Below are 26,525 nucleotides of genomic sequence, written 5' to 3' on the forward strand. Positions count from 1 at the left end.
GAGCGGGCCAATGGGGGCGCGGCGGGGCGCCCCTGGGGATGTTGGTGCCGCGCGAGGGCCAATGGGTGCCAGGGGGCGGAGCGTGCGGGGAGAGGGCGGGCTGGGCGGAGCGGCCCGGGTGGCGGCCCGATCCGGGGCTGGGGTCGGCAGCCCGGCCAGCCCGGCCCGGCTCGGGCCGCGTCCAAGACTCGGTTGCCCGCTGCAGCGTTGGCAGCCGACCGGCCATGGAGGGGGAGCGCCACTTGGCGCCCGACTCGGGCTGCGGATGCCCCCAGTCCGGCGCCGCGGGCCCGAACCCGGACGCGCTGCGAGCCGAAGCGCCCCCGACCTTGCGCGCACCGCTGCAGGTACCGGGCGCCGGGGGGCGGGGCGCCGGCTGGGGTCTATGGCTGCAAAGATGGCGTCGGGGCTGCGCAAAGTTTGGGCCAGGGGGCGTGGCGGGGCGGCCGCGCGTGTCCGGGAGTCAGTCTGGACAAGGCTGGGCGCTGGCCGTGCGGGGCCTCCCGTGCTGAGTCTGCCCCCTCCGCAGGGCCCCTGCGTGGGCGGCGGCTCTGCGGGCCCGGAGTTCGCGCTGCCGCAGGAGCCCGGGGCCGCGGGCCTGGGGGCCCCGGGGCCGTGGGCGGGGGCGGCGTCGGCGCGCATCCCGGTGCCAGCACAGAGGTGAGCCGGGGCGGGCGGGCGGCCGGGTGGGTGGCGCGCGTGCGGGACCCTCTCAGAAGGCCGAAAGAGGACGCGCCAGGTGCCGGGATAAGGTTCCACTCCTGACCCCCGCTCGCCTGCCCCAGAGCAGCGGCGCGGGGACGGGCCAGGCACGGAACGGGGGGCGGAGCTTCCTGAGTCCTGGGGGCGCCTGACCCGTGCTGGGCTCGCCTGTGTCTTGTGTCCGGCAGGGACCTGGGTCCCCGCCTGTGCCGCCGGCCGCACCCGCCCTCGCAGGCCTGGCGCTCCGCCCGCGGACGCGATTGCACAACCTTGGTTAATGTGTGCCGGAGCGGGGGCTAGGGCTGGGCCTGGCCTGCGCTGCCCAGCCGCCCACCCACCCACCCATCCATCTCAAACTCCTGCCCGGCGCCGGGGTCCCAAGGACCTACGGTGGCACGAAGCCCAACTGCAGAGAAACCTGGCTCTGACCAGACCCCGGCCCTGGTGACTCCTGGCGCTCGGGCTCAGCAACCCGAGCCAGGGGTGGAGCCAGGCCTCCCGCCCAGCGCCAGACCCGCGCAGCCTGCGTGTGCACACGGAGCCCGGGCCGGGCTGCACCCGCACCCTGCCCCCGCTTGTCTCCCCCAGGCCGGAGGAGGTCGTGGCCGCCGCAGCCCTGACCAGCCTGTCCAGTGGCCCCCGCCCGCTGGCGGCCCCAGCCTGCAGCCACAGCCCAGGTGAGAGCTGCAGCCTGTGTCCCCCGGGGCTTCCCCCCAGGACCCTGCGGCCACCTTCCTGTGGGACGGCTGGACACGGTGCTCAGCGGAGGCCACGGCAGTGTGGGCGCTGGGCCAGCTGCCTCCACGTGCTGGCCGTGCCACACGTCACCTCTCACATGGGAGTCCTGTGTCCACCCTGGTGGGTGCGGGGCATCTTCTCTGCAGGCCCCTATGGCCAGCTCCTGCTGGGAGAGGCTGTGCGCTCACCAGGGTCAGCTGGTCACAGGTGACCAGGCAGACGGGCCGCAGCTCAGGTCGGGTGGCCGGGCGGGATGGCAGCAGTGTGTCCCCGCAGAGCCCGGCTGGGAGCCCTGGAGAGAAGCCCTGGTCTGGCCACCAGGCAGTGGAGACTGGGGCTGGGACCCGAGCCGCGAGCAGCCCTCTCCGTCCACCCCGCTGCCCCCGCTGTTCCCTGAGGCAGCCCACTTCCTGTTTGGGGGGCCCACCCTGAGGAAGAGGAAGGTGAGCTTGCAGGAAGGCTGGGGGGGGGGGTTGCACAGGGGGCTGATGCTGACCCCAGCCCCCGTCTGCAGAGCTCGGTCCGGGTCCTGTTCCAGTGCCTGTGGAAGAGCTGTGGGACGGTGCTGGGCACGGCGCCCGCCATGCAGAGACACATCCGCCTGGTGCACCTGGGGTGCGGCGGGGCCTGGGGCCGGGCGGGGTGGGGGTCCCAGGCCGCCCTCTGAGCTCGGCGGGTGCGTCCCCAGCAGCAGGCAGGCAGAGCCCGAGCAGAGCGATGGCGAGGAGGACTTCTACTACACAGAGCTGGACATCGGTGTGGACGTGCTGGCCCGTGGGCTGTCCAGCCTGGCCCCGGCATCCCCCACGGCCTCCGTGCCCCCCACTCTTCTCCGCCCGGAGCCCCCGCCCCCTGTGCTGACCGCTGCGGCCCCCTCCCAGGCAGGCCGCAGTGACCCTGCCCACCAGGTGCGTGACACCACAGGTGATAGGTGCGGGTGGTCTGTGTGCCCGGGAGGGGCTCCGAGCTCTGGCTGTGTCTCCCCCCAGGGCTGCCTGGCGCCCCCCGAGGTCAGGACCTGCGTGCCCGCCCTGCCCTGCCAGCTCAGTGCCAGCCTGAGGTGCGTGGGGGCTGAGGGGCCAGGGCAGGCACCAGAGGGAGCTGCCGGCCGGCCAGCGCACCATGGCCCCTGTGTGTCCCCAGGAGGCCCCGCGGGGACGCCAAGAAGTGCCGGAAGGTGTACGGCATGGAGCGTCGGGAGCTGTGGTGCACGGCCTGCCGGTGGAAGAAGGCCTGCCAGCGCTTCCTGGACTGAGCCCCACCCGATCCCCTCCCAGCCACAGGGCCTGCCCCCCCCCCACCCAAAGTGCCTCTCAAGAAGCCAGCATTTTGCACTACAGCCGACGGCACCACCGGGCCCTGGGCCCCACGTTTGCCGGCCACCGCTAAGCCATTCCGGGCCCCGGCCGCACTAAACGTTTTTACCGGGTCTTTGAAGCTCAGGTGTCTCGTGCCTGGGCCCTGCCAGGCGAGGAGAAAAATAAAAACTTTGCGGTTTTCCTCGGCCTCACACGCCTCCTGGGGGGTGGGGTGGGGGGCAGGGGTGAGGTCGGCGAAGGGGACGGGGCTTTGGAAACACATGGACGGACGCGTCTGCTCGGAGCGGTGGTTTCCGCATTTATTTGAAGTGACTGCTTTGCAAGAACGTCTAAGCCAACCCCGTCACAGAGCACCCACAGGCAGGCCGGGAGCCAGGGCCGGGGCTGGCGCGGGCTCCAAGCCTCCCCCGAGACTGAGCACGTCTTCAGTACATTGACTAAAAGTCAGTGGCTCGAGGTGACCCCAGGGGCATCCGCAGTCCAGACGCTGCCGCTTTCTGGTCACTTTGCGTGGACAGGTTGAAAGCACGTTGGAAAAAATAAATATTTAAGGAGAGCACGCAGCACCCCCACGACCAGTGGTTCCAGAAAGGCCGCGTCCAAGAGGGGGTCTGCGAGACAGGAGCGTGGCTCTCGTGGGCTGTGTATCACGGGCAGGGGTCTCACACGTCGCAAGGAGCTCCGGGATCTCTACTTTTCTGAGTCCTTTCTTAAAGGGAGGGTGTGCAAAGTTGGAGGCAGCTGCCATCCCGAGTCGGTCCCCAGCGGGTCCTGGCGGCGTGTTCCGGCTCCTAGACCCAGGGTCCACGGGCGCCCCGCCCCCGGGGCCAGGCCGCCTGGGTGCCGCTGATGCCGACACACAAACGAATACAGACGTGAAATGCAATCTACACAACCGTTCCTCTTCATAAAAAAATATTTATTAGTTTAAACATCAATTTAAAAAAAAAAATCAGTCATGTTAAAAAAAAAAAAAACAACACCTCCTCACGTCTGCCTCTTGCCCCTGGGCAGCCTCAAGCGGGAGGGACCCAGCCACGTGGCCCACGGCGGGGCTGGGTGGGGCGGCCGGTGCCCGAGCCTCTGTGGTGGCCTGGGCGGCACGGGTGCAGCTGAAGGCCGGGCTCCAGACGTCTGATGAAGGGTAAAAAAGCAAGGGCTCCGGGCCCGGGGCAGGCACGGCTGCGGCATTGTCGGTGAGGGGCTGCACTGCGCTGTCCCTCGGCATGCAGCAGGTGGCGAGCAAAGCGCCCAGAGCTGGCCGCGAACCTCGGGCCTGCCGCTTAAGGACTGCGGGTGGAGGAGCTCCCAGCACCCCAGGGGAGGGGCGTGCGTGCCCGTCCCGACAGCTGCACAAAGTGTGGGAACCCGAGGCTGACCACGGGAGGTGGCCACGGGGACCCGCATGAGGGTTCTGTGGGGTTTCCCTTCTCTTCCGGGAAGCAGCGGACACGAGAGAAGTTAGTGACAGCCCTGTGACAGCCGTGTGCTGACCGACTGGAGGAAGTGTGAAGATGCTTCCTGGGGTGGGCACCCGGCTCAGCACCTTGCAAGGGTCCCGGGGGAGGGAAGGGTGGGTGTGGGCGAGCGGGGTTGGAATGTGTTGGAGCGCGCACCCCGAGGCAGCCACGTGACGGGTGCTGGGGGTGCAGAGTGGCGTGTGAGCCGCTGACCAGCGCTGGGGACGCGCCGGCCACGGCATCGCCCCGGAGCTGGAGCAGCACACAGCAGCCAGGCCCCGCCCGCCTCCAGTGTTAGCAGCAAACAGGCAGAGGCAGGAGCCGGCGCCTCCCAGAGCTCCAGGAAGCACACGCGGAGCGCAGGGCTGAGGTTGAGGTGGGGCCGGGGGCCGGGGGCCGGGGCCCTGCCTGCTCCCCCCGAGGATAGCACCAGAGCCCAGAGGTCAGGGCTGCAGGGCTTTTGTGCACTGGACCTGTGGGTGGGCAGGAGCAGTGGCCACTGGCAGTTACCCAGCTGCCCAGGCCAGATGCAGCTCAGTGTGCATGGAGCCTAACGCCTTAGACCCGAGGCCCTACAGCCACAGCCGAGATGCTGACCAGCACTGCCTGCCTGGCCGCTGACCCACGGCCCCCTGAACCTCACTGGGCTGCAGCTGCTCCTCCAACCCCAGGGGCTGGAAGGTGTCCGTGTGTCCAGGGGGCCAGGGCACCGGGGGCCTGGAGGGAGTGGTTAGCGTGGCCCTGCCCCTGGGTGCAGAACCCTGTGGGCCACACATACAGGTGCCATGGCCACATGGCCATCACCCCCACCCAGCCAGGGCCTAGGAGAGCCAGCTGAAGTCCTTGTCTGGCCCCCCGGGAGGGCTCTGGGGCCCTGGCGAGTCCTCCTGCGCCAGGCCCACGGCGTCCTTCCACTTGGCCACGTCCTCGTCCTCATCTTCACCCAGCTCCTCCTCAGCCTCCCCTCGTGGGTCGTCGGGGTCCTCCAGGTAGGGCCCGTCGCCCGGGAACAGCGCCTCCGGAGAGCCCTCGCCGCCGCCACCGTGGTCCCCGGGGCCGGCCATGCCGCGGCCAGCGCAGTCGGTGCACACGCCGTGGCGCCGTGAGCCGTGCTTGATGCCCACACTGGCGGCAGATGTGAACACGCGGCTGCACACCTTGCACACGTACTTCTTGTCCTTGCTGTGCACCTGGGGGGAGCGGCAGCCAGTGAGGGTCTGGGGGCAGCGTGGGGGGCTTGGGGTCGCCCAGACCCTGGCTCACGGAGCGCATCGCGCCGCTCAGCCCCAGGCAGAGCCGGGAGAAGACCGAGCGGGCGAGCGCCCCCCCGCCGGCCCCGCCCTGCTCACCAGCGTGTGCCGCTTCATGTGCTCGCGCCGCGTGAACTTCTTCCCGCAGGTCTCGCAGGGGTACGGCCGCTCGCCCGTGTGGGAGCGCATGTGGCGCTTGAGGATACACTGGTGCATGGCCGAGAAGCTGCAGTACGGGCACTTGAACTTCTTCCGGATCACCGTGAACTCGTTCACTGCGAGACACAGGCCCCGGCGTCAGCAGACGGTGGGCAGGGCAGCCTCCCACCTGCGGCCTGCCGGCCCCTCCGGCCACCCAGATGGTGGCCAGCGTGGGCACTAGGCGTGTGGCACCCTGCCCTCGGAGCCTGCTCCCACCCAGGCCAGGGGCAGGCAGCACCGGCCCCGGGTGTCCAGGCGGAGGCGCCTGGCTGGGGCTGGAGGGAAGTCGGCGCAGCAGGGCCGCCGAGGCCCCGTGGGCAGCCATGGCAGATGCTGAGCCGGCTGTGCCCAACCTGGGGCCCTGCAGCCCAAGCCGAGGCCCTCACCAGCGTGCCCCGGCCGGACCCGAGAGACCGCAGGCCCACAAGCACACGTGGCTCTGCACGGCTCCGCACACCCACAAAGACCTCAGGAATCAGGCCCGGGCACAAGAGCTCGGGAGAGCCTGGGCGTGGACGGTCATCCACACCGGCCTGCGAGGGGCCTGGGAGGGCCAGAGTGAACCTCCCAGAACGGTGTGTCCGAGGCCAGGCTCGGTGAGCGCTGGGCGGCTGGAGGCAGGCAGGGCACGGTGCAGAGGACGGGTCACCCCGGACACACTGGCTCCTGCACCACCTGTCTCCACGCCGCCTGCCCTGCTGCGTGGCACACCCCCCAGAACACGCGGGAGCCACGGGTTTACCCCTGAAGCTGCTGAGTCTCAGGCTCCACCTTGCTGTGCAGGGACCCTGCTGTGGGCATCCCAGCATCACCTGTGCGGGAAACGGCCCGGGAGATTCCTGGGGGGGAAGTCCCGGCACCTGGCACCCCCCCCAAGACGCTGGCCACCCTGTGGGCCCAGCAGTGCACAGGGGGCCCGGCAGACACCCCACCACCACCACCACCACACAGCAAGTTCCTCCTGAAGGTGTCCGGGAGAGGAGCCGGCACCTGCCGGGAACGTTGGCACCCGTGTGAAGACGCGGGCACGCGCATGCGGCAGGGCCACCTGCGGGAAGGCAGGTGCGACCCCGTCCTCCTGCCCACCCCAGGCTGCAGGTGCCCGGGGTGGGGGCCCGTGGCTGACCAGGAGCCTGTCGCTGGCTGCTCTGGGAAGACAGCACCCCCACAAAGACCCTTTCCAGACGGGGGGCTCACGGGGCGGGGTTATCAGGGCCCCCGTCGCACGCGAGCGCTGAGCATCAGCGCATTGCTCACGGAGGGCGCCTCTGGCTGCCATGAAAACCGTTTCTCCGGCCAACACTGGCCCCTCCTGCAATCCACCTGTGGCTTCCGTCTGTGAGCACTGGAACGCGCTCTGCTGACGTCCACCCTGGGAGGCAGCAGGCTGTGGCTCAAGTGCTTGGGTCCCACACTGGGGACATGGATGGAGCTCCCGGCTCCTGGCCCCGGCCCGGCCCGGCCCGGCCTGAGCTACTGCAGCCATTGGGGGCGACCCAGCAGACGGAGATCCGTCTCTTTGCCTTCCAAATGAAATTAAAGCGAGGTCAGCCCTTCTCGCCCCTGCATTCCACAGGCAGCCACACGCCAGCGCCTCCACCCTGGGTCTCCCAGCCCCCAGAGGCGCAGGGAAAAGCTCTTCCAGAATTCCCATCTCCCTCAATCCGTCAGGGCAACAGAAACAGACTGATCGGGCGGGCTGCGTCTCACAAGCAAAGCCTTTAGGCCGGCTCTGTTGGAGTAACCGGAGCAGAGGAACCACAAAGGCTCTGCAAGCGGCCTCTGGCGGGAGCGCAGCGCGGCGCGGCGCGCACAGGAAGCCTCCCGCTCGGCGCCTGCGGCACGGAGCTCAGCAGCTGCCCAGGTGCTGTCATTTCCCCCCGGAACTCAGTCACGCATGGGACCCCCACACCCTACGTCAGCCAGCTCAGTCACGCGTGGGACCCCATACCCTACGTCAGCCAGCTCAGTCACGCGTGGGACCCCACACCCTACGTCAGCCAGCTCAGTCACGCGTGGGACCCCACACCCTATGTCAGCCAGCTCAGTCACGCGTGGGACCCCACACCCTACGTCAGCCAGCTCAGACACGCCTGTGACGCCTGCATCCCACGTCAGCCAGCTCAGACACACGTGGGACCCCCACATCCTACGTCAGCCAGCTCAGTCACGCGTGGGACCCCACACCCTACGTCAGCCAGCTCAGTCACGCGTGGGACCCCACACCCTACGTCAGCCAGCTCAGTCACGCGTGGGACCCCACACCCTACGTCAGCCAGCTCAGTCACGCGTGGGACCCCACACCCTACGTCAGCCAGCTCAGTCACGCGTGGGACCCCACACCCTACGTCAGCCAGCTCAGACACGCGTGGGACCCCCACACCCTACGTCAGCCAGCTCAGACACGCCTGTGACGCCTGCATCCCACGTCAGCCAGCTCAGACACACGTGGGACCCCACACCCTACGTCAGCCAGCTCAGTCACGCGTGGGACCCCACATCCTACGTCAGCCAGCTCAGACACACGTGGGACACCCACACCCTACGTCAGCCAGCTCAGACACGCCTGTGACGCCTGCATCCCACGTCAGCCAGCTCAGTCACGCGTGGGACACCCACACCCTACGTCAGCCAGCTCAGTCATGCGTGGGACCCCACATCCTATGTTAGTCAGCTCAGTCATGCGTGGGACCCCACATCCTATGTTAGTCAGCTCAGTCACGCGTGGGACCCCCACACCCTACGTCAGCCAGCTCAGACACGCATGGGACCCCCACACCCTACGTCAGCCAGCTCAGTCATGCGTGGGACCCCACATCCTATGTTAGTCAGCTCAGTCACGCGTGGGACCCCCACACCCTACGTCAGCCAGCTCAGACATGCGTGGGACCCCCACATCCTACGTCAGCCAGCTCAGTCACGCGTGGGACCCCACACCCTACGTCAGCCAGCTCAGTCACGCGTGGGACCCCACATCCTACGTCAGCCAGCTCAGACACACGTGGGACCCCCACATCCTACGTCAGCCAGCTCAGTCACGCGTGGGACCCCCACATCCTACGTCAGCCAGCTCAGACACGCGTGGGACCCCCAGATCCTACATCAGCCAGCTCAGTCACGCGTGGGACCCCCACACCCTATGTCAGCCAGCTCAGTCACGCGTGGGACCCCCACACCCTACGTCAGCCAGCTCAGTCACGCGTGGGACCCCACATCCTACGTCAGCCAGCTCAGTCACGCGTGGGACCCCCACACCCTACGTCAGCCAGCTCAGACACACGTGGGACCCCCACACCCTACGTCAGCCAGCTCAGACACGCCTGTGACGCCTGCATCCAGCTCAGTCACGCGTGGGACCCCCACACCCTACGTCAGCCAGCTCAGTCACGCGTGGGACCCCACATCCTACGTCAGCCAGCTCAGACACGCGTGGGACCCCACATCCTACGTCAGCCAGCTCAGTCACGCGTGGGACCCCATACCCTACGTCAGCCAGCTCAGACACGCCTGTGACGCCTGCATCCCACGTCAGCCAGCTCAGTCACGCGTGGGACCCCACATCCTACGTCAGCCAGCTCAGACACGCGTGGGACCCCACATCCTACGTCAGCCAGCTCAGACACGCGTGGGACCCCCACACCCTACGTCAGCCAGCTCAGTCACGCGTGGGACCCCACATCCTACGTCAGCCAGCTCAGACACGCGTGGGACCCCACATCCTACGTCAGCCAGCTCAGACACGCGTGGGACCCCACATCCTACGTCAGCCAGCTCAGTCACGCATGGGACCCCACATCCTATGTTAGCCAGCTCAGACACGCGTGGGACCCCACGCCCTACGTCAGCCAGCTCAGACACGCGTGGGACCCCACACCCTATGTTAGCCAGCTCAGACACGCGTGGGACCCCACGCCCTACGTCAGCCAGCTCAGTCACGCGTGGGACCCCACGCCCTACGTCAGCCAGCTCAGTCACGCGTGGGACCCCACACCCTATGTTAGCCAGCTCAGACACACGTGGGACGCCTGCATCCCTTGTCAAGGCCTAGGCTGGAGCCCCAGCTCCTCTGCCCCCTGCTTGTGCAAGCCCTGGGGGCAGCAGGTGACAGCGCAAGTTCTCGGGTCCCCACCAGCCACAAGGGTGACCTGATAGAGCTCTGGGCTCCTGGCTTTAGCCTGGCCCAGCCCTGGCTGTTGCAGGCATTTGGGGAGTGAGCCAGAGGATGGAAGACCTCTCCCTGTCTCTGCCTTTCAGATAAAATGAAAATTTAATAAACAAATGAAGCTTTAGAAACGCATCTCCAACACACAGCTCAGCCCTGAGCAGGGGTGCTCCTGGGGCCGCGAACGAGTCACAAGCAGTGGGCTCTGGGAGGGAGGGGTCTTCAACTCTTCATCTGATTGGCCTCGGAAGGAGCAGACCCGAGCACAACCCCCACCTTGTCTCCCACCTGCTGATTTTTTTTAAAAGAAGGTTTATTTATTTATTTGAACGATAGAGTTACAGAGAGGCAGAGGCAAAGGCAGAGAGAGAGTCTTCCATCCACTGGTTCACTCCCTAGATGGCTGCAACGGCCGGAGCTGGGCTGATCCGAAGCCAGGAGCCAGGAGTTCTTCCAGGTCTTCCCATGCGTGTACAGGGGCCCAAGGACTTGGGCCATCTTCTACTGCTTTCCCAGGCCATAGCAAAGAGTTGGTTCGGAAGTGAGGCAGCCGGGACTTGAACCGGCGCCCATATGGGATGCCAGCACTGCAGGCCAGGGCTTTAACCTGCTGCACCACAGCGCCTGCCCCCCACCTGCTGATTTATGAAGCTGTCCCCACTTTTTTTTGTTTGTTTTTTTAAGACTTTCTTTATTTGAAAGGCAGAATTATGGAGCGGAAGAGACAGAGAGAGAGGTCTTCCATCCGCTGGTTCATTTCCAAATGGCCACCAATGGCAGGAGCTGTGCTGATCCAAAGCCAGGAGCCTGGAGCCTCTTCCGGATCTCCCCATGTAGGTGCCGAGGCCCAAGAACTTGGGCCATCTTCCACTGCTCTCCCAGGCCACAGCAGAGAGCTGGGTCAGAAGAGGAGCAGCCGGGATGAGAACTGGCACCCGTATGGGATGTCTGTGGTGCAGGTGGCGGCTTCACCCACTGTGCGGCAGCACCGGCCCCAAGGCTGTCCACGGCGAGATCATCAAGGGTGCAAACTGTTCTCAGAAAGGCTTTTTGTTTGTTTTTTAAATATTTTATTTATTTATTTATTTATTTAAAAGGCAGAGTTACAGAGAGAGAGAGAGAGAGACAGAGAGAGAGATCGATCTTCCATCTGCTGGTTCACTCCCCAAATGGCCACGATGGCCGAGGCTGGGCCAGGCTGAAGCCAGGAGCCAGGAGCCTCTTTGGGTCTCCCACGTGGGTGCAGGGCCCAAGTACCTGGCCGTCTTCCACTGCTTTCCAAGGCGCAGTAGCAGGGAGCTGGACTGGACGTGGGCAGCCAGGACTGCAACCAGTGCCCATGTGGGACGCCGGGGTCACAGGCGGAGGCTTCCCCTGCTACGCCGCAGTGCTGGCCCCTCAGGAAGGGCTCAGCGGCACACAGGGCGCACGTCTCGGCAGAGACCCCCACACCACCACTCAGACCACAGCCGTGACCCCGGAGTCTGAGACCGACACGCTCCCCTGGGCTGCGCCTCAGCCCCGCGCCGGCTCTGCTGCTCCGGGCCTCAGGCTCCTGCCCCCTGTCACCCATGGGCCCTGCACAGACTCCAGCCTGGGCGAGCGCAACACCCCACCCACCCCACCCCCGCCGCGTCTCGGGGTTCTCAGCACGGCTGCCTCCATAACCGCAACCAGGTGCCTGGGGCAGCCCACAGAGGCCGCACAGGTTTGCCGCCTTCCCAGCCCAAGGTCCGGAGGCAGCACTGGCTCAGCCCCGGGCACCCGGAGCATCTACTCGCCAGGCCTGCAGCCTCCACCCCAAGCTCCGCCTTCCACACATGGCAACCTCAAGTGACGGTGCTGAGAGGCGGGGCCAGCATCTTTCCCTGCAGGCCAGTGGCCCCCGCAGCGCCCACCCTGAGCCCACACTGCACAGCGCCTGCGGTGCCCGGTGGCCGCGTCACGTGCCACCATCACTGTCAGTCTTCCTCTTCAGCCCACCCACTGCTCAGCCCCAGCGGACCCTGGCTGGACACCCCCTCCCAGGATGCCCAACCCACAGGGACAGCAGGCGGCTCACGGGGCCGACCCGGGGCCCCACCCCACCCTCACACCCCAGCCCGGACCCAGGGAACCAGATTCAGGTGTCGAGGGGCGGGACCTGCGGGGGAGGCTGCACCAGCGCCTTCAGAAAGGGCGGTGACCCTGCTGCTCGTCTGTGTCAGGAACAGCAGCAGCACTCCTCCTCCACGGAGGCCTGAGCCCGAGGGGCCGACCGGTCCTCCACCCACGCTCACTCCCCAGACACCTGCCGAGGGCCGACCGGTCCTCCACCCACGCTCACTCCCCGGACACCTGCCGAGGGCCGACAGGTCCTCTACCCACACTCACTGCCCGGACACCTGCCGAGGGTCGACCGGTCCTCCACCCCACGCTCACTGCCCGGACACCTGCCGAGGGTCGACCGGTCCTCCACCCACGCTCACTCCCCAGACACCTGACCTGCTGAGGGCCGACCGGTCCTCCACCCACGCTCACTGCCTGGACACCGGCCGAGGGTCGACCGGTCCTCCACCCCACGCTCACTCCCCAGACACCTGCCAAGGGGCTGACCGGTCCTCCACCCCACACTCACTCCCCAGACACCTGCCGAGGGGCTGACCGGTCCTCCACCCCAAACGCCTGGCCTGCCTGGGCTGGGATCAATGGCGTGAGCCATCGCCACGGCCGCCCAGGCCGTGCAGCAGCAGGAGCTGGGTCAGGAGCAGCCATCAAACCCGGACGCTCTGATGAGGGACTCAGGGCCTTCACCAGAGTCCTCACCACCAGGCCACCACCTGCCCTGGTCCCTGTCTAGGCAGAACGTCACCCATAGGCAGCAGTAACTTCTGTTTCCACTGTGACTGGGTGTGGGTTCCACGTGGGTGACGTCTCTTTCTTATTTTACAGATTTATTTATCTGAAAGGCAGAGTTACAGAGAGAGAGAGGTCTCCATCTGCTGGTTCACTCCCCAAATGACCACAGTGGCCAGAGCTGGGCTGATCAGAAGCCAGGAGCCAAGAGCTTATTCCTAGTCTCCCACACGGGTGCAGGGGCCTAAGGACTTGGGCCATCCTCCACTGCTTTCCCAGCCACAGCAGAGAGCTGGACCAGAAGTGGAGCAGCTGGGACTCAAACTGTCACCCATATGGGATGCCGGCACTGCAGGTAGCAGCTTTACCTGCTACGCCACAGTGCTGGCCCCGCTATGTCTCTATATCAGGCTGTGGGTTCCACGTGGTGACGTCTCCCACTCCTAGTGGCACGGGATAGGCAACCTGCTGAGTGCTGGCTGCGTCCTACCACGTCCTGCCGCCTCCCGCGTCCGGGGCCCTGCCACATCCTGCCGCCTCCCGCGTCCGGGGCCCTGCCACGTCCTGCCACCTCCCGCGTCCGGGGCCCTGCCTCAGGGGCCCTGAGCGGCTCAGGGACTCTGCTTCTTGACTCCTGGCCACAGGTCACCTCACTCCTCACACCACCGCCTGGGGCTTCTGTCCCCGCCCAGCACATCCACCTGGGGCAAGTTCTCAGCTATTGACCCTCTGTCACTCCACAGTGGGTCCTTGTTTAGCGGGGATGGGGGTGAGGAGGGCAGGATGCTCACAGGTTCGTCCCAGGCCCCAGGTCCCCGACAGGCGGCCACGCCAACTGCCTCCCTGCTGTGGGCAGCACTGTCCCAACTCTTCCCCAGCCTCAGACTGACCACAGACTGGAGCAACGGAGCAGGCACAGGGGGATGGTACCGGCCGCGGTCCTGGAATGGTGGGGGCTGCCTGCTCCCCAGACGCCTGCCCCCCTGTGGAACAGCACATCAGTACCTGCCCGCCCCGGCCTCACGGCCACCTGCTCCCAGGGGGCTGACACAGAGCCCAGGGGTCCAGCAGAGGTAGAGGGCCAGGTCAGGACCCACCGCCCACTTCCTGCAGACCTGCACCCTGGGAGGCAGTGCCGGCCCTGGCTCAGGCACCAGCTTCCTGCCGCACCTGTGGAAAACAGGGATGACTCCCCAGCCCGGCCACCGTGGGCGACTGGGGAATGAACCAGCAACGAGAGCTGGCTCTCTCGTGGCCTCATAAATGAATAGGTCGACGTGCATTTTTTTTTTAAAGATGGAAAACAGAAACCATGAGGGCTTCTTCCTGCCAACGCTGCTGAGGCCCCCACAGCCAGGCGCAGGCCTCTGACCTCTCCAGGAACAGTGGGGAGCTCCTGGGCTCCGCTTCCCAGAAGAGCAGCATAGTTTTCTGCCCCAAAAGGCAGCAATGCCACGTGATGTACCCAAGCTGAAGCTGTCACCTGGAGACAAGTGCACCTGCCCCACTGGCTCCCGTCAGGGCGCTGGGACCTGGCAGCTGGTGGACTCCAGGGACCACGGCTGAAGCCCCGGCCCCCAGTACACTCCCCCCTCCCCCCCCGGCCACCCCTCACTGTCTGCTTCTGTCCCGGCAGCTGGGCAGGCCGTCCCTGGTGGCCAGGCAGACCTGGACAGCCCAGGCCGCAGTGGCGAGGCAGGCACAAGTGGCCGTCCAGGGCAGGGATGTCGGCGCCAGTGGGCTGGGCCCTGCCTTGAGACCACCGCAAGTGGTGGGGCGTCCTGTGGGGCGGCTCGGCAGACTTCAGAGCAGAGCCGTCGGGGCCGGGGGCCAGGGCCCAGGGCGGGGAGGGGAGGGGAGCGCAGCCACGCGGGCGCTGGCCCTAGACAAGCCGCGGCCCTGCTCACAACCGGCTGCCGGCTCCTGCACTGGTCCTGAGGCCACGGCCCAGCCAGGTGTCCAGGGCCCAGGAGGAGTGGACCTAGGACCGGAGACACAGAGTCAGGAAGTGGAAACTCAGTCAAGACCTGTGGCCCACACGTCACCTGCCACTCACCTGCGTCCCTGTCGCGTGGCTGCAGGGACGGCCCCTCAGTGGCCACCTGGAACGGAAGGCTGTCGTGAATTCTCAGCAAACAGAACGCCCATGGCCGCCACCAAGCCATCCAGGTAGACAGGACTCGGGCAGGGGGGCATCTGACCAATGCCAGAGTCCAAACCACGGCCCAGCCCTTCCCCAACTGCCTCAGGGCGGCCCCAGTAGCCTCGCTACACAGGAGCAGGTGCACGGCCTGAGCCAGGCAGGGCGATGCTGAGAAGCTGGCCTGGCTGAGCCTGGCCACACTGCTCTGTGCCGGGCTGGAGCTGAATAAACACCTTGAGGTCAGGAAGAGCTTGGGGGCCAGAGCTGAGGCACAACGGGTCAGGTAACACAGTGCTGGCATCCTATATGGGCGCCAGTTCCAGGCCCAGCTGCTCCACTTCCAATCCAGCTCTCTGCTGTAGCCTGGGAAAGCAGTGGAAGATGACCCCAGTCCTTGGGCCCCTGCACTGTGTGGGAGACTGGAAGAAGCTCCTGGCTCCTGGCTTCAGATCAGCCCAGCTCCGGCCGTTGCAGCCATCTGGGGAGTGAACCAGCAGATGGAAGACTTCTCTCTGTCTCTCTCTCTCTGTTTCCTCTATGTAACTCTGCCTTTCAAATAGACAAATCTTTTTTTAAAAAAAGTTCAGAGAAATACTCTAAAAATGGTACCCATCGTAACTGGGAACAACCATGGGGCTGACACAGCTGCTGCAGGCCTCGCTGACCTAGGACGGCCTCTGCGCCTGCCGCCTGGACGCGGCTCCCCGGGGCCAACACGGCGCTGCCCCTCCAGCGACAACGGGGCAGCCGCCCTCATGTCTCACCTGGGCGGGGGCGGCGCTGGCTCCGTGGGCTCTGTCTGTCCAGTCACCAGGGCCCTCCTGCAGCTGTGGGTGGCAGGAGGGTGGGGGGCTTCCCCTCTGTGGCTGTCAGCGTCCCCATGAGGGGCTCAGACCCTGGGGACACAGGAAACGAACCTCACCACGGAGCGACCCGGCGGCCGTCCGTGTCCCTGCAGCAGTCGCGGCCCCATGCCTGGGGCTCGGGTGGGACTTGTCCCACAGCAGAGGCTCCCACGGCGGCCTTCTGGGCAGAAGGCGGGAGTCTGGCCGACCCTGGCGTGGGAGCCGATCTTCCGAGTGAGTCCGAAGGCCTTCGGCGGGGGAATGGCTCCAATTCTGGGTGGGCTCCTGTTAGGGTCCTGATCCACCAGGAAATGTTCTTTGAACAAACGGAAGCAAAACCAGGCTGCAGCTGCTCTCCACGCCTCCCGGGCCGGCCGGCCATGCGGCGTCTCGGTGTGGAAAGACCCCCGTCCTCACCAGCCCCCAGCACCACCGGCACTGAGGCCGCACGGGGACGCCTCCTGGTCCTCCACGAAATCCGAGCTGTTTCGGTTCTTAAGGCATTTCCCGAAGCCCATGAAGGCGACAAACATGCCAAGGTCCCAAATGGGTCCACAGAGATGGGTCCAGCTGAGTTTCGACAGGCAGTGACGGGCAGTGACGGGTGGCTGACGGGTGACTGACAGGTGGCTGACAGGTGACACGTCAGCCTACGCTGAGAAAGCGACAGCAGAAGCTGCACCAAAGTCCTCGCGGCACAAGTCGGCTGTGGCGGTGTCAGCCGGGCCACGGACACGGGAACCAACTTTAGGCTTTCCAGGACATTCCAGGACGACCCGCAAAGGGCCGCTGGGCAGCTCGGCGCGGCCGGCACACCTGCTGCAGTCAGCGGCTCTCCCGACTCGGACGCGGAGGCCCGCTGCCCCGTCCCCTTCAGGCCACGGCGCGAACCCGCGGCCGGCACACGAGGTCCCCCGGGGGCCAGGCCGGGCACAGCGCGAGCCCCGGCCCCAGCCGAGGGTCGCGACGCAGGGACGCGCGGCGGCCGCGGAAACGACGACACCCCGGCGCCGCCTCTCGCTCGGCGCCCGGACGTGAACCCCCGCGACCCCTCGGCGGCGACCCCTGCGGGGCCTCGCGGGCGCCCGTCCCTCCCTCCGCGGCCCCGCGCGCGCCCCCGTGCGCGCGCACGGCACTTACGCGACAGCGAGTGCGCGCCGGGCGGCAGGTACTCGAGCAGCAGCGCGCCGTCGTCGCCCAGCGCCTCGGCCTTGACGGACAGCAGGCTGTTCTTGCTCAGCAGCGCGGCGCGCAGGTTGGCCACGGCGGCCGCCTGCTGCAGCGCCGCGTCCTTGTCGGCCGCGTCGGCGGCGCCCAGGAAGCCGGCGGCGCCGCCCAGCAGGGCCTCGTCCGCGTGCGCGCACAGCTCGGCCCTGTCCGCGCGGCCGTCCGAGCAGCTGGCTTCCGCCACGGCCACGTCCGCACCTGGGGGGAGGGGCACACGTCAGTCAGGGCCGCGGCAGGTGGGGAGGGCGGGGCTCCGAGGGGCGGGGCCCAGGGCCAGCGGCCGTCTCCGCCAGGTCCGGTCCAAGGCCGGGTCACCCACCCTGCCCCCGGCTCACGTCCCCCGTCTCCCCCTGGAAAGAGGCGGCGCTCAGAGCAGCCCCGCCCCCAAGCAGCTCCACGATGGACCGAGGAACTGGGCTCCCGGGAGGGCGAGACCCGCGTGCCCCCAAGGACAGGCAGCCAGCGGAACTAACTAGAGGTTTGGGGGCGGTGTGGCCCCTTGGCCACTTGCAGGCTTCAGACCGCGCCTGGGTCCAGTTCCGGCTGCCCCACTCCAGGCCAGCTCCGCTAACGCACCCGGGAGGGCGGTGCTGCCGTTCACGGTATGAAGAAAACCACGTACTGTCGAAGATTTATACATTCGGAAGGCAGCCACGGAGAAGCGCAGTTACAGAGAGGCAGAGAGAGCTCTTCCATCCGCTGGTTCACTCCCCAACTGGCAGCAGCGGCCGGAGCTGCGCAGATCCGAAGCTGGGAGCCAGGAGCTCCATCCAGGTCTCCCACACAGGTGCAGGGGCCCAAGGACTTGGGCCATCTTCCACTGCTTTCCCAGGCCATGGCAGGGGTTGGGTCGGAAGTGGAGCAGCCGGGACTCGAACTGGCGTCCACATGGGATGCCAGCACTGCAGGCGGTGGCTTTACCTGCTACAGCACAGCGCCGGCCCCAGTAAATGTATATATTTTTAACCCAGTTTTCTCATTTCCTGTAGCTGTCAAGTCTTCCCATAAGAAGTTCTGTTTTATTGAATCAATCCATTTGAGAGAACAAGCCAGAGCTCCCAACCGCTAGTTCACTTCCCGGTTGCTTGGCCAGACGGTAGCCAGGAATTCAACCCGGGTCTCCCACGAGGTTGGCAGGGAGGGCTGGGGCCACCACCTGCTGTCCCCAGGGTGCGCTGGGACTCAGATTGACAGTCCCTGCAGGAGGCCACGGCAGGCACCGGTCAGCATCCACAGGAGGTGGCTCCAGGACCCCGAGTCGCCCCACAGGATGTCTCCGTGTCTGCACAGCTCAGCACACACCCTGGGGGGCTACGGTGCCTCCTCCAACACAGACCCCCCAGGGAAACAGCGCCCACCCATGGCACAGACGTGCTGCCTGGGGGCTCCTCACTCCACCCCCATTGCATCCTTGGATCAGGAACCTGCGGGGTGGGGGTGGAGGCGGCCAGCAGGTGACAGCGGACAGCACTGGGCAAACCTCGCACCAGCCTCTCGCCAGTGTTCTGGCACAGAGGGCAGTTGCCACCTGTGGGCGCTGGTTCAAGTCCCAGCTGCTCCACTTCCAGTCCCGCTCCCTACTGCACCCAGGCGGCAGCAGGTGCTGGCCCAAGTGCTTCAGTCCCTGCACGACGTGGGACGCCTGGATGGAGCTCCTGGTCCAGCCCTGGCTGTTGTGGGCATTTGGGGCGTGAACCAGCGGCTAGAGGATCAGTATCTCTTTCCCTCTCTTTCTGCTCTCACTCTGATTTTCAAGTAAATAAATCTTTAAAAAATAAAATAAATTGCCTTTAAAAAGGCCTAAAAGTGGGGCCGGCACCGTGGCTCACTTGGTTAATCCTCCGCCTGCAGCGCCGGCATCCCTTATGGGTGCCAGGTTCTAGTCCTGGTTGCTCCTCTTCCAGTCCAGCTCGCTGCTGTGGCCTGGGAAAGCAGCAGAAGATAGCCCAAGTGCTTGGGCCCCTGCACCCCATGGGAGACCTGGAAGAAGCTCCTGGCTCCTGGCTTTGGATCAGTGTAGCTCTGGCCGTGGCGGTCATTTGGGGGGGTGAACCAACGGAAGGAAGACCTTTCTCTCTGACTCTAACTCTATCTGTCAAATTAAAAAAAAAAAAAGGCCTAAAAGCTGCACTGCATCGTTTCGGCGAGGTGACTGCTGGTGCTTCATGCCCGTGTGGCACGGCACAGCCACGCAGGGACACCCCTCGGCCCACGCTTTCCCAGAGACGCCTGTGAGGAAGCTCCCTGCAGCTGCCTCCTCACAGCCGACTGGGGACCACCCACGTGACCACCAGGAGACTGAACGAGCCAGCTGGCTACAGCCGGTCAAGGCCTGAGGGAGGGCAGCCAGGGCTGAGGTGGGGTCGCACAGACCCACCCGGGCACGACACGCAGGTGTCCACTCCAGCCACCTGGTGCCTTGGGAGAACAGGACAGCACATGGGGGCTCCACGGGGCCCTGCACCCCTCAAAGGTGGGAGACGATGCAGGCCAGGCCCCAGAGCGCGTCCCTGATAGTGGGGCAGTCCCAGGGGCCGGGAATGTTCCATCTGCTGAAACTGGGATACCTCCACCCCATATGGGCGCCGGTTCAAGTCCTGGCTGCTCCACTTCTGATCCTGCTCCCTGCCAGTGCACCTGGGAACAAGCAGATGGACCAAGTGCTTAAGTCTTTGCCACCCCACGTGGGAGACCTGGATGAAGCTTCTGGCTCCTGGCGTCAGCCCAGCCCAGCCCTGGCCATTTTAGCCATTTGGGAGGTGAAACAGTGGCGGGTGAGATCTGTGTCTCTGCCTTTCAACTGCATTTTCATTGTTAAAACACTCCAGGTTGGCGCCGCGGCTCACTAGGCTAATCCTCTGCTCTAGTCCCGGTTGGGGTGCCGGATTCTGTCCCGGTTGCTCCTCTTCCAGTCCAGCTCTCTGCTGTGGCCTGGGAAGGCAGCAGAGGGAGCCCAAGTGCTTGGGCCCTGCACCCACTTGGGAGACCAGGAGGAGGCACCTGGCTCCTGGCTTCGGATTGGCGCAGTGCGCCGGCCGTAACGGCCATTTGGGGGGTGAACCAACGGAAAGAAGACCTTTCTCTCTGTCTCTCTCTCACCATCTAACTCTGCCTGTCCAAAAAAAAAAAAAAAAAAATTTCCAGTTGGGGCAGGCAAGCAGGTGCGGCGACTAGGATTTCACTCCCATTCTGCAGCGTGGGCGCAAGCCCCGACTACGCCTCTGATCACCGCTTCCGGCCGACGGCGCCCTGAGAAGCAGCAAGGGTGGCTGCAGGCCGCGGTCCCCGACACCCACACGGGAGACCCTCATGGAGTTCCAGGCTCCTGGGCATTTGGGAGTGAGCCAACAGACAGAAGCTGTCTCTTAAGTAACAATAATACAAAATAAATAAAAAGTAATAATAAGAAAAAAATTCCAGGGGCCGGCACTTTGGCACAGTGGGTTAAAGCCCCGGCCTGCAGTGTTCAAGTCCCAGCTGCCCCTCTTCCAGTCCAGCTCTCTGCTGTGGCCTGGGAAAGCAGTGGAGGATGGACCAAGTGCTTGGGCCCTGCACCCCATGGGAGACCCGGAAGAACCTCCTGGCTCCTGGCTTCGGATCAGCCCAGCTCCGGCCACTGCGGCCATTTGAGGAATGAACCAGCAGATGGAAGACCTCTCTGCCTCTTTAACTCTGCCTTTCAAATAAATAAAAATAAATTAAAGATCACAGTTGCGTTCACATACAGAGGACAGCGCCCTCAGATCTCACTCCTGGGCTTCACTCCTGCAAAACCTTTTCACCCGTTTATTTGAGAAGCAGAGAATTTGCTGGCTCACTCCCAAGTGGCCACGCCGGAGGGGCCGATCACGGACTCACAGCCAGGTCAGCAGGAAGCTGGAGCCAGCCACCCCGTTTGGGCTGCAGGCAGCGTGACCAGGGCCGGGCCCCTACTGACCAGGGGCCTCCCCAGCCTCCTCAGGGCCCCCAGGGTGCTGAGGCCACAGCCCTCGCGTGACTGCCCTGTCTCAGAGGTGCACTCTGAGTTAGAAGGTCATGGCCTCTGCTTCCCCAGGGAGCTCTGGGGACAGAGCAGGGGCCCCTGCTGGAGGGCTGGGCATGCCGAGCACTTGTGTCCAGGGCCCAAATGCCCACAGGAAACACCCAGCATGTTTCCTCCTATAAATAGAACGAGAATAAAAAAAATCCCCTCCGTGAGATGTGATAAATCTTTAATGAAAACAAGACGGCCTCCAGACAGGTCACGGAGGGCGTCCCCTGCGCCAGCCCACACCCTCGCCTCCAGGCACAGCCACCAGCAGAGGCAGCTCGGTTGCCTTGGCAACCCCAGGGACAACAGGCTGGGACAGACGTGCACAGCCCAGAGCCCTTGTTGGATTCTGAAGCCACCTTCTGTCCAGAGCAGCCTTTAAACCACTCAGCCCACGGGCAGGCACGTGTTCCTCCTTACGCTGCTGTCCCCGGAAGGCGGCCCTCTGAGCCCGCCACCACCCGGCTGCTGCTGCTCGGGCCTATCAGAGCAGGCAGGGGCAACCCGCCGGCCAGCAGGAAAGGGGGAAACTTCCTGAAACCTAAACTCCGTGGTTGGGGGCTGCCCAAGGGACACATGGCACGGTCTGGTGACATTTTTGGTTGTCACAACTTGGGGGCACCGGCGAACTTGTACTGAGAATGGAGGTGGGAAGGAGGGCTACAATGTATCCCAGGAAAGCTCCAGGCCTCAAAGCAGGGTCCTGGGGGAGGGGAGCCGTCACTAGCTGCGCGGTGTGTCTCCAGTGTGCGTCGCTAGCTGGGCGGTGTGTCTCCAGTGTGCGTCGCTAGCTGGGCGGTGTGTGTCTCCAGTGTGCGTCACTAGCTGGGCTGTGTGTGTCGCTAGCTGGGCGGTGTGTGTCTCCAGTGTGCGTCGCTAGCTGGGCGGTGTGTCTCCAGTGTATGTCGCTAGCTGCGCGGTGTGTGTCTCCAGTGTGCGTCGCTAGCTGCGCGGTGTGTCTCCAGTGTGTGTCGCTAGCTGGGCGGTGTGTGTCTCCAGTGTGCGTCGCTAGCTGGGCGGTGTGTCTCCAGTGTGTGTCGCTAGCTGGGCGGTGTGTGTCTCCAGTGTGCGTCGCTAGCTGCGCGGTGTGTGTCTCCAGTGTGCGTCGCTAGCTGGGCGGTGTGTCTCCAGTGTATGTCGCTAGCTGGGCGGTGTGTCTCCAGTGTGCGTCGCTAGCTGGGCGGTGTGTGTCTCCAGTGTGCGTCGCTAGCTGCGCGGTGTGTGTCTCCAGTGTGCGTCGCTAGCTGGGCGGTGTGTGTCTCCAGTGTGTGTGTCACTAGCTGGGCGGTGTGTGTCTCCAGGAGGAAAACCTGCTGTGATGAGAGCGATGCATCCGATGCCTGTGGACAAGGCAATTCAGTGCTTAAAATGGTACAGCTGGGGCCACTGCAGTGCCCGCATCCCATACAGGCGCAGGCTGAATCCTGGCTGCTCCTCTTCTGATCCAGCTCCCTGCTGTGGCCTGGAAAAGCAGCGGATGATGGCCCAAGTGCTTGAGCCCCTGCACCCACATGGGAGACCCTGGCCCAGCCCCGGCCATGGTGGCCATTTGGGAAGTGAACCAGCAGATGGAAGATTGATCTGTCTCTCCTCTCTCTCTGACACCCTATTTATTTATTTGAAAGGTAGAGTTACACATAGTGAGAAGGAGAGGTGGGGGGGGTCTTCCATCTGCTAACATTTACTTTAAAAAATGCTAGGATGTTTTACCGCAAGAATAAAAGCCACACATACCAAGTTCTGGCTCTGCTCCACAGCACTAACCCGTACGGGACCCCCGCTGCTAGGCTCATCCCAGCTCCCAGACGAGGAGGGTGTAACCGGCCACCCACCCCCCCTGCCAAGAACCTTCTAGGCAGGGGTCTGAGCACAGGCGCCCCCAGGTTGCTGGCTCCTGGTTGTGCGGGTGGGGCCCCTGTGGGCAGGCAGCTCCCAGGAAGCACACAGGCCACAGCCCCAAGGTTGGGAGAAAGGCACCCACCCCTCACCGCCACCGTGAGCCCAGCAGGGGCAGCGCCGGCGGTCAGCTCACGGTCGCTGCGCGAGGAGCAGCTTCCAGGTGACAGCCCCTCGGCCCCTGAAGCTGACAGGCAGGACCCCCCCGGCCTGCGGTCAAACCCGGGGGATGCTCACCCCTGCCCCACAGGCTGCCTGACCGCAGCAGCCCCTAAAGTCAGACATGAACACGCCTGTGGACACGCACATGTCTACACAGACACACACATGTACAGACATGCCTATACACACGCACATGTAGACACACACGTCTACCCAGACACGCACATGTACAGACACAAACACGCCTACACAGACATGCACATGTAGACACACACATCTACCCGGACACGCACATGTACAGACACGCCTATACAGACACACATGTTGACACACACGTCTACCCAGACACACTCACATAGACACACACGTCTACAGACACACACATATACAGACGCACATGTCTACAGACACACACATGTACACACGCCTACACAGACATGCACATGTAGACACACACGTCTACCCAGACATGCACATGTACAGACACACACGTCTACACACACACACGTAGACACAAACATGCCTACACAGATACGCACATGCACAGACACAAACACGCCTACATAGACACGCACATGTAGACATACACATCTACCCAGACACGCACATGTACAGACGCACACGTCTACAGACACGCACATGTACACACGCCTACACAGACATGCACATGTAGACACACACGTCTATAGACACACACACGTAGACACACATGTCTACCCACACACATGTACACACGCCTACACAGACATGCACACCTACACAAAGACACGCACATGTATAGACACACATATACCTACAGACACGCACATGCCGACACACCTACACCCACAGCACATACATACACCTCTGCACTCACAGACACCACGCACACAGGACACCCACCTAAAACCCACACACACCCTCCACGCCAGAGGCACGGGCGACAGCTGCTCCAACCACTGTAGCACTCGTAGAAGACACAGATGCCACAGCGCTCAGCACCTGCTCCAGCTGCAGACCCCAGCCCACGCCCTCCCCACAGACCCCAGCCCACGCCCTCCCCGCAGACCCCAGCCCACGCCCCCTCCCCGCAGACCTCAGCCCATGCCCTCCCCACAGACCCCAGCCCACGCCCCCTCCCCGCAGACCCCAGCCCACGCCCTCCCCACAGACCTCAGCCCACGCCCTCCCCAGACCTCAGCCCATACCCCACAACCCCACAGACCCCAGCCCACACCCCTCCTCACAGATCCCAGCCCACACCTCGCCTACAGACCCCAGCCCATACCCCCCACCCCCGCAGACGCCAGCCCACACCCCCACCCCCGCAGACCCCAGCCCACATCCCCCCGGCCAGGGCAGGTCTGGCGGCCTCCTTGGGCAGGACACACAGATGCCTGGGGACTCTCATCCCTCACCCAGAGCGACAGGCAGCCGTGGCAGCCTGGGAGTGCCCCCCAGCCCCATAGACGCTTACTTGAGTCTCGGCTGCCGAACGGCCACCCCGAGGTGGGCAGGAAGGAGGGCAGCGGGGAGCCGGGCTGGCCGTCCTCCAAAGGCGGCGCGATGTGCCGCACGGTCTCCTTGTTCTTGCGGTTCTTCCTGCGGCCGGGGAAGGAGCCCGGTGTGCCGGCGCCCGGGTGCGGCGGGGACGCCCGCTCCTCCTTGACGCACAGAGGCCACAGGGGCCGCGGGGGGGCATCCTCGGGGCCCTCAGCCTTGGGCTCTGGGTCCTCCTTGCCGTAGCCGCCGCCTCCCTCGTGGCAGCTGGCGATGGCCGAGTCCCCGGAGGAGTTGGCGGGGCTCGTGTGCCGGGCCAGCCACGGCGAGATGCTCCTCCCGGCCATGACGGCCGAGATGAGGGCCTCCGTGCTGCCGCCCGCCGGGGCGCCCATCTCGAACTCGGAGAGCTCGTCCGAGGCGTCCGACTTGATGCTGATGTCCAGCGCGGCCTTGATGAAGTCGTGGCAGGCCTGCACGATGTCCGTCATCTGCAGGAAGCTGGCGGCCGACATGACCTCGATGACGTTCCTGCTGGTGAGCGCCAGGTGGGCCGAGTACATGAAGTCGATGATGGCGGTGAAGCCCTGGGCCGTGACGATGTCCAGGTGGGTGACGGTGGCCTGCTCGGCCGACTTCTGCATCTGGCAGTACAGTGTCTTGAAGTAGCGGCTGCTCCCCAGCAACACGTTCTTGTGCGCCTTGAAGACTTTGCCCTCGACCACGACGCACACGTCGCACAGGACCCCGTGCTGCCGCTGCTCGTTGAGCTCACGAAGCAGGTGTCGGTAGTGGGACGCGATTTCCATATCTTCCTCTCGGCTGTGCATCGGGAAGTCTCGGGGCTGCCTCCTCTACAGGGCCTGCGGGTGAGAACCAGGGCGTCACACGCGCGCCAGGGGAGGGCAAGCGGGGCGCAGCGGGGCCGTGCTGGCCACGGGGCAGGAGGAGAGCTCCAGGCTGGGCACAACCAACAAACAGCCCAGGAAAGCTGAACGCCCGGAGGGGCTGACCACATGGGCGGCGGGCAAAGCTGCGCCTGCGGCCCCGGCATCCCATGGGGACAGAGGTTCGAGTCCCAGCTGCTCCACTTCCAATCCAGCTCCGTGGTGACAGCCTGGGAAAGCAGCAGAAGACGGCCCAGGTGCCTGGGTCCCTGCACCCACATGGGAGACCAGATGGAACTCCTGGCTCCCGCCTGGCCCAGTGCTGGCCGTTGTGGCCGTTTGGGGAGTGAACCAGCCGATGGAAGACCTCTCTCTCTGCCTCTCCTCTCTCTCTCCTTTCCTCTTCGCAACTCTGCCTTTCAAACATGAGTAAGTCTTTAGAAAAAGAAACCAAAGCAGCAGCTCCTGCACAAGAGCCCACAGAGCAAGAACTTCAAGCAAACATTCACAGCCGTGACCCTAAAACCCTGAGCTCAAACCAACGGCGGGAGGGTCTGCCCCACACTGGGTCCTCCCCCTCCAGCCTTCACCCCGGGAGGGGACCGCAGGGGACAGGCGGCATGGGGCCGGACGAGTCCCTCATCTCCACGACAGGCGCTGCCCCACACCGGCCCCTACGCACCCCTGCCTCTGCCCTGCGTCAGCCCCGCTGTGGGGGTCACCGGCCACACCTGCTCGGCAACCAAGCGCCAACAACGGTCAGAAGAGGCCAGGGGAGCCTGGGGGCGGGTCTCCGTGCTGCTGTCCCCGGGCTGTGCCAGGCAGGCAGGCGTGGTTCAGTCTCTACCCGGGCTCCAGGGCACCGGCCACATGGGTAGCCCCAGAGGCTCCAGGTACGCTCGGCTTCACCACCTGAGATTGAAGTGAGACCGAAGCCCCTCACTCGTGGGAACACAGGAGCTTTGCGGGGCAGGGCCAGGAGAGGGGCAGGCAGCCTCATTTGGGAAGGGACAGCCACGCCCTCAGGGACCCTCTGCCCCAGGAATGTCCCAGACGCCTAGGAAGCTCCGGAAAATCCGACCTCGTGGCTCAGGTCTGAGAACCTCAGCCGCTGAAAGACGTCCGTGGGGGCCTAGGAGACCTCGCCCTGGTGGACCTGCAGCAGCAACCCCGAGATGGAAGCTTCCGG

At 65.0% G+C, this 26,525-nt stretch overlaps 2 protein-coding genes across 3 annotated transcripts; one reads left to right on the forward strand and one right to left on the reverse strand.

The window, feature by feature from the left end:
• The first annotated feature begins 130 nt into the window (after window positions 1-130).
• On the forward strand, window positions 131-2,966 carry SLC2A4RG (SLC2A4 regulator). Of its 2 annotated transcripts, none has more exons than XM_062204491.1 (8): window positions 131-347; window positions 530-660; window positions 1,291-1,379; window positions 1,717-1,883; window positions 1,955-2,055; window positions 2,129-2,348; window positions 2,430-2,500; window positions 2,584-2,966. In XM_062204491.1, the coding sequence occupies exons 1-8, from the start codon at window positions 225-227 to the stop codon at window positions 2,693-2,695; spliced, it is 1,014 nt and encodes a 337-aa protein (XP_062060475.1). In that variant the 5' UTR covers window positions 131-224; the 3' UTR covers window positions 2,696-2,966. The 2 variants fall into 2 exon arrangements, with proteins under 2 accessions (XP_062060475.1, XP_062060476.1); XM_062204492.1 differs by having other exon boundaries at window positions 2,132-2,348.
• A 76-nt stretch (window positions 2,967-3,042) lies between these two features.
• On the reverse strand, window positions 3,043-25,288 carry ZBTB46 (zinc finger and BTB domain containing 46). Its single transcript, XM_062204490.1, has 4 exons — window positions 24,427-25,288; window positions 16,796-17,080; window positions 5,569-5,744; window positions 3,043-5,409 (listed from the first exon to the last, which is right to left on the reverse strand). Exons 1-4 carry the CDS (start codon window positions 25,277-25,279, stop codon window positions 5,041-5,043), a joined length of 1,683 nt encoding a protein of 560 aa, XP_062060474.1. The 5' UTR covers window positions 25,280-25,288; the 3' UTR covers window positions 3,043-5,040.
• Between the last annotated feature and the right edge of the window lie 1,237 nt (window positions 25,289-26,525).

Source organism: Lepus europaeus, chromosome 10 (genome assembly GCF_033115175.1).
Source record: "Lepus europaeus isolate LE1 chromosome 10, mLepTim1.pri, whole genome shotgun sequence".
NCBI classification, from domain to species: domain Eukaryota; kingdom Metazoa; phylum Chordata; class Mammalia; order Lagomorpha; family Leporidae; genus Lepus; species Lepus europaeus.

Coding starts and splice junctions, on each gene's coding strand:
- SLC2A4RG (XM_062204491.1), top strand. CDS start 225: ATGGAGGGGGAGCGCCACTTGGCGCCCGACTCGGGCTGCGGATGCCCC. Junction 348..529: donor CCTTGCGCGCACCGCTGCAG/GTACCGGGCGCC, acceptor CCCCCTCCGCAG/GGCCCCTGCGTGGGCGGCGG. Junction 1,380..1,716: donor AGCCTGCAGCCACAGCCCAG/GTGAGAGCTGCA, acceptor GTGTCCCCGCAG/AGCCCGGCTGGGAGCCCTGG.
- ZBTB46 (XM_062204490.1), bottom strand. CDS start 25,279: ATGCACAGCCGAGAGGAAGATATGGAAATCGCGTCCCACTACCGACAC. Junction 17,081..24,426: donor GTTCGGCAGCCGAGACTCAA/GTAAGCGTCTAT, acceptor CCCTCCCCCCAG/GTGCGGACGTGGCCGTGGCG. Junction 5,745..16,795: donor CGGCGCGCACTCGCTGTCGC/GTAAGTGCCGTG, acceptor TGTGTCTCGCAG/TGAACGAGTTCACGGTGATC.